The 6,859-nt window shown below is 32.1% G+C and overlaps 2 protein-coding genes across 2 annotated transcripts; one reads left to right on the forward strand and one right to left on the reverse strand.

The window, feature by feature from the left end:
• Positions 1–45: 45 nt before the first annotated feature.
• Positions 46–691, reverse strand: LOC116346757 (poly [ADP-ribose] polymerase tankyrase-2-like; the record flags this gene model as incomplete). The annotated part of the gene is made up of 4 exons (XM_031776963.1): positions 532–691; positions 358–456; positions 203–304; positions 46–144 (listed from the first exon to the last, which is right to left on the reverse strand). Coding segments are annotated over exons 2-4 (241 nt in total), but the record flags the coding sequence as incomplete, so codon positions are not given.
• A 3,829-nt stretch (positions 692–4,520) lies between these two features.
• On the forward strand, positions 4,521–6,326 carry LOC116346758 (glycine receptor subunit beta-like). Its single transcript, XM_031776965.1, has 6 exons — positions 4,521–5,175; positions 5,242–5,357; positions 5,453–5,542; positions 5,974–6,040; positions 6,110–6,160; positions 6,233–6,326. Exons 1-6 carry the CDS (start codon positions 5,114–5,116, stop codon positions 6,309–6,311), a joined length of 465 nt encoding a protein of 154 aa, XP_031632825.1. The 5' UTR covers positions 4,521–5,113; the 3' UTR covers positions 6,312–6,326.
• Positions 6,327–6,859: the final 533 nt, after the last annotated feature.

The raw sequence follows: 6,859 nt of genomic DNA on the forward strand, positions 1-6,859 counted from the left end.
TTTGTGTATATTTTGTATCAAAAAGCCCCTAGCTTATACTATTACCTATTTTTGCAACCAAATGTAACGGCGTTTGTTTGTCTTTATCTATTGCATTTACATTAGCTCCGTGTTGAATAAGAAGCTCAGCCACATCCTTATGTCCTGAAACAATAATCGTAGAATAGAAAAGAATTTATAAATTCACTTTTGTGATTGTCACCATTTATTGCTGACAAGTGGAGAGGTGTCCATTTATATATGTTCTCTTGCACATTAATTTTTGCCCCATGATGGATAAGAATCTCAGCCACATCCTCATGACCTGAAACGAAATTTTAAAGTAATGTTCGTTCTAATCAATAATTCTTTTATTACCAAATTTTCCAGTAGAATGGAGCGGCGTCCATCTATTCATCTCTTCTGCGTTAACATTAGCCTGGTGTTGAATGAGAAGCTCGGCCACATCTTTATGGCCTGCAAATTTAATCAGAGAAACGGACATTGTAAATAATTGCATAGCTGTTCGGCTCGATTTTTTGGAATTATTACCATTTATTGCAGTATAATGTAGCGGAGTACAGTTGTATGTATCTCGGGCATCAACATTGACTCCGCGTTGGATGAGAATATTGGCTATGTTCTTGTTGCCTAAAAGTTTAAGCAAACAATTAAACTCATTGTGATTTGTTCTCTCATTGGTTTGAGTCAGATAAGCAACTGCGATAATCTAATTTATATTTATCATGAATCGCTTTCATTAAATTTGCTTCATCATTGTCCAAATTGCAATTGAATGCGCTGCGACGGTTTTATTCATATTTGTGTTGTGTATATATCTATCATGCTCTATGAAGTAGACATGATTCATATGAATCACTGTGTTTCAAAAAATTCAGATTATTTAGCTGACATTTAGAATGTCGTCTGTAAGTCAAGCAAGATATACTTTTGGAACAAAAAATATATTTTTTTTTTTCAAACGCGTATTAAATCATCATTTTTATATCGTGTTTTTTTTTTGTTAATCCATATAAAATCAACGACAATATTTTGAATCTGTTGAATGTTCACTTCGTAAAACAATAATTGATGCTTGTTTGAAATTTTGACGATTCATGTGATTTTGTTTATCATCGCATCGATACGGCACTCGACTGTAAGTTTTGTAAGCGAGTTTGACCTTTGTATTTGGAATCACATTTCGTACAAGTGATTTGATAAATGGTGCGAATGTTATGGCTATTCAACGTTTTTGTTGACATAGATTTCTTAGAAAGTAACGTCGACGCATTATCTCTTCTCAATTTATCCGAATGTTGTTTCACCAACTGGTTGAAAAGAGATCTTGTGTCGAATCAAATCACTTAGAGGCTCGGAACTTGAAAAAAACTTCAAATAAATACAGTTTTGTATGAGTTGGGAATGTAATGGCAAATATTCCAAAATTTACGGTTGTCATTTGTGAATAACAGAAAATATGTGATTTCCAAGCCTCGCATACAGCAACTATGTGAAGCACACAACACAGAATAAAATTAATAATTGTTGACATTATTGTGAAGAAAAAAAATCATATTTACCATAATCACGATAATCACGAATATTTACAGTGACATAAGTTATTGATCACTAGCAAACATGTGTGAATACACACACGGGAATAATGTATAGATTATTGGTAGAAATGATTTTTTTTCTTAAATCTATACAAAAGTTTAGATATCTCAACAAAAATTTATTTTTTATTAAAAAAATATTTTCTCAATGTCAATGAATATTGCGATAATATTTATCAACGAGCGCCAAAATACATCATTTAATACAGCCTTTTCTCTTCACACGAAAGAACAACAACAATTACATGGCTACACTCGAACGGCGACTATAGAGGATGCGACCACTACTTATGCAAACAACGTGTCTTGTTACATTGGAACGGCAACTATATAGAAGTCAACTACTACACACGCATCACTTCAACTGGCGAGTCAGTGGAAGCATGTAAGACACAAACGACAACGTTGTTTGCATAAGTAGTGGTTGCATTCTCTATAGTCGCCGTTCGAGTGTAGCCATGTAATTGTTGTTGTTCTTTCGTGTGAAGAGAAAAGGCTGTATTAAATGATGTATTTTGGCGCTCGTTGATAAATATGTATCGCAATATTTATTGACATTGAGAAAATATTTTTTTAATAAAAAATAAATTTTTGTTGAGATATCTAAACTTTTGTATAGATTTAAGAAAAAAAATCATTTCTACTAATAATCTATACATTATTCCCGTGTGTGTACATACCTTTTTTTGTATATATACGTATATTTCGATGCGGTCACCACTTGGTACCGAAAATAAATTTCTGATATGAATTACCGCTGTGTAATATTGCGTACATCATTTTCAGATAATTATTGATCATTCCGGATCAGGGAACCTTCAATTTACATTCAGAAATGAATCATTTAAAAATTGGAATTTTTGAGATTTTTCGGATGAATTCGATGAATTGTCACTTCATGGTGAAGGTACCAATTTTTAACTTTGCATGGATTTTTATCTTTTGCAATGTGTTATTTGGGTTCTGTTCTGATGATTTAAGCATAAAAATAAGCAATATTGAAAGTATAGTGTATTTTTATGGCTTACACAAAAATTCAAGAAAAAAATCAAAAAATCCAAATTTTTCCCATTTTTGATACTTTGACGCAAAAAAACGCCCGATTCGTGATCAGGGGATCCCATACCCAAAGTTATTACCCTCGCCGTATTTGTTTTTCAATTTTTTCATATTTCTGCTACACCCTACTAAAGATCAGATGTTATTGATGCTGCAATGTCACAAATTGAGTAAAATACACGAAAAGTTAAGATGCGGAGGAGTTTTGGCCTTTTTATTCAAGAAAGTGGTGAAAATATTATAATTTTTGCTTGAATTTTTGTCTTTTTTCTGTATTTTTTTATTATTGTCTCCATTTGGTACCAAAAACAAATTTATGACATGGGATACTTTGCACACATTAATTTCAGACAATTATTGATCATTCCGGATCAGGGATCCTTTAATATTCATAAATTTGTGTTCAGAAGTGAAAATTTTCAATGAAATGTTGTTCCATGGTGAAGGTTTCCATTTTTGAATTTGAATGAATTTTTCTACTAGAATGTGTTATTGGGTCCTGTTTTTATGATTTAAGCATAAATATAAGCAATACTGAAAGTGTAGTGTATCTTTATGCCTCACACAAAAATTCAAAAAATCCAAATTTTTCCCATTTTTGATACTTCGCCGTTGACCCGTGACATCTCAGTTTATATTTTTTTCGCAAAAAAACGCCTGATTCGTGATCAGGGGATCCCATAGCCAAGGTTATTACCCTCGCCGTTAAAATGTTTGAAAAATGCTACATCCTAATCATCATGGACTATTGAAATAAGATATGTTTTCATTTACTAATATGTTTTCATTCACTACTGTGAAAAATTATCTATCTTTCGTCACAAAATTGATAGAAGAAACTTTGTGTTTCAAATTTTGGTTTTGTCACTCATTATTCACCTCCAGAAAGATTTCATATTTCATATTAGTAATTTTGAGAGAAATTTTCCAAATTAAACAATTAAAACAATAAATTTGAATAATTTTCAAATACATTTAAAATATCGACTTTAGGTTTTTTTGGTGCCAAAAATTGTTACCATAAACTATTGAACCAATAAGAGCCAATTAATTTTCAGTAGGGCTTAAATCGATGTAATCAATGAAACCGACCAGACGGTCAATTTTTAATTTTTTGTCATCCTAATTCCAAATTTTTGGACTCCACTCAAATTGAGACCAATCGATAGCTCACTTTAGGAGCTTTCCTACGATACACATTTCCAGGGTGTCAAGCGAAAGAGCCTCGGTGACTGTACGGACAAAAGTAAAAAATTACTTTTAGAAGCTGGCAGCAAAATCGAAAAGTTGTGGAATTCTTCGTTTTTCATATACTTTAATCCCAAATATGTCCAAAACGATCAGAATTGAGAAAATGGATAAATTTTTCAAAGTATCATAAGGCTCTATGGTCGTAGAATTTTCACCCTTATTTTTAAACCCTTGGGCCATATTTTGAAGACAAGTGGGCCGATTTTCAAACTTCAATGTTATTTTTTCTTAATATATGACCCAAGAGTTTTCCAACAATACATCCATAAAGGCCAAATGCCTTCTAAGGAATATGGAATATTTCGTGTATATAATATAGCGAGTCAACTTTATGCCACATTAAGACGGTTTCGTCACTCGCGCGAACTGTCGTCCTATGTATGGTAAATTTTTTTTTAGTTACATATATTTCATCAAAATACGAATGAAGTCCGTTAGATGCGTAACTTTATATAAATAAACAGAAATCGAGATAACAACTGATATTTTCCATATGAGATGGATGCTCTAGTTTTGCTGGAATCTAATGGAAAACATTTGAAATTAATACTGAATATTACATAAAAAGATGAAAACTCCAAGAAAAAAAATATATAAGTGGCAAAAAATGCTTTTTAAGCTGGATTTTTTCTTTCTCATCACTTTCCGTTCATACATTGTTATTTCATTTCGTGCGCACTGTTTTGCAACCTATTTAGATGAACGTTTATGAACATAAAAAGAGGGATCTGCCTTATTATCCTTTATTTGCACCCATTCAATGGGGAAATTGAGCGAAAAGCTGCAAAATTAAAGAGAGACATTTTTGTATGTGTTAAGAGAGACATACTTCAAGATACTTATATATACGATTAAGGCAAAAGTACAGTAAAAAGAGTAAAGTCAACCATGATGAAGATACGAAGAATGTCGTAGTTAAAGTGGGTAAAGAAAGCGACAGCAAAAAATACGAACTTATTAAAGACAAGTGTTTCTAATTTTAAATATGTCGCATTGTGCAATAAAATTTCTCTGAACTCACTGTAGAGATTTTTGTTAGTTCAATGGAGTTTTAAAGCGTCCAACGTTTGCAGTAGTCCCGGTGATGCCGTTGAGTGCACATTGAAATTTGGGACCGTGTCCAAAATCATTGTCGTCGTCATACTGTTCGGATGAAGTGTAAAATTGGAATTAAATTTTGATTTACAATTATTTGAAGGCACACGATGATTTTTCAAATATTTTATATTTTTGCACTAATTTCTTTCTGCACGTCATCAACAGAAGAGTAAGTAAAATTGTGGACAAGTGAACAATACCCAAACCAAAAAATAAAAAATCTTAATCTGATTAGAACCTCTTTGGAGTTTGCCGATATTTTACCAGAGGACCCAAAAACATATGATAAAATGCGCCCACCTAATAAAGACGGTCTTCCAACGTCTGTGTTTTTTCACGTTACAGTTATGGGTCAGTTTCAATAAGCAATCTTTATGATTACAGTGATTTTTTTCCCAACAAATACACATAACAATGGAATTATTTTGAATATTTATTAAAAAAAGGTTTGGATTCAATTGATGAAAATAGTATGACTTACGCTGCAGATATATTTTTCGCACAAACATGGAAAGATCATCGTCTTCGATTGCCAGGTATTCCAATTTAATATTAATTCAGTGAACATTCCAAAAAGTTAATCAAAAGTTGGTAGGGTGATTACCTATTCCGAAGTAATAACTTTTCCCAGCTGTTTTCAGAATTGTCAAAAGTGAAAAGAAATAAAAGAAAAATAATTTATATCATTCAAAGTTTAATAACATCGATCTTCAAAATATTAAGAGATTTTTTTCTTGTAAATTCAATTTAATTTTGTCTCGGCTTGCGATCTTTTTCCATTAACTCAAGCATTCAGAAAATATGAACATCGCTTCATAGTGGTTGCTAGTCGAACTAGAAAACTCACTGCACAAATTTGTACGAATTTCATTCAAAATATTTTATGACTAATAACGACCGTTCGTTTTCTTTTTTCTGTAAATACGTATGATTACTTATTGTTCTTGCATTTTGATCCTATTTTCAGAGAATATGACCTCTGAATATCGTTTGATTGAAGTCGATTGGTTAAAAAACATGTGGAGACCTGATTCGTGAGTTTTTTTTTGTTATAAGAAATTGTAAATTTGGAAACAAATAAACATTTTTGTATATTGCAACAGTTTCTTCAAAAATGCTAAATCTGTGACGTTTCAAACGATGACGATACCAAAGTAATTATAATCAATGATACAATTTTTACATTTATTTAAATATTACAAATTTAATTTTTGTATTCAATTTAGCCATTATATGTGGATGTATAGGTATGTATGTATGAATATATTGTATATTATATCAAATGATAAGCCTCTGTCAAGGTGAAGAACGAGTGACGAGACCAAAATTTAAAACACAACATATCTGTTATAAATTGTGTGATGAAAATAGTTGGTAGATAATTTTTCTGTGTGCTATGAAATAATACCTGCATATGTGGACATTCAAAATGATGCAGAGATTCCTCCCTTTTCAAAAACAACTGTGCAAAATAGCGGATACACATATGTGTGTAATGGACTTGTAAAGGAAAACCATTTGACATTTTTAAAGTGCTGATTTTTCAAACGAATTGATCGATTTCGATGTAAAGGGAGTTGTTGGAAGTTATTGATCTCTCGATTCAGAATATCGATGTTTTGGGGTCAGACCTTTTGTGGACGTAAAACTCAATTTCAGTGCTTATAAAACGCACGCTCAACGCGATACGTATCTCAATGTGCTGAGTTTTCGAATGCACGGTGCGCTTGTCCACTCACCGAATGAGTGTCAGAGCAACTCACTACTCGCTCAAGTCATATTGTGAGTGAGCTGAATCTCGCTCTATTGCTCGGTGCGATGCGGTAGCACTTCTCAATTTTGACCTTTTTTTC

Source organism: Contarinia nasturtii, unplaced genomic scaffold, assembly GCF_009176525.2.
Source record: "Contarinia nasturtii isolate CC-2019 unplaced genomic scaffold, AAFC_CNas_1.1 Cnas_scaffold_1678, whole genome shotgun sequence".
In the NCBI taxonomy this organism is placed as follows: domain Eukaryota; kingdom Metazoa; phylum Arthropoda; class Insecta; order Diptera; family Cecidomyiidae; genus Contarinia; species Contarinia nasturtii.

Bases quoted from the DNA above. Each gene is read 5' to 3' on its own strand.
- LOC116346758 (XM_031776965.1), top strand. From the start codon at position 5,114: ATGATTTTTCAAATATTTTATATTTTTGCACTAATTTCTTTCTGCACG. The intron at 5,176-5,241 runs GTAAGTAAAATT...TAATCTGATTAG, and splicing joins TGCACGTCATCAACAGAAGA to AACCTCTTTGGAGTTTGCCG. The intron at 5,543-5,973 runs GTATTCCAATTT...TCCTATTTTCAG, and splicing joins TCATCGTCTTCGATTGCCAG to AGAATATGACCTCTGAATAT.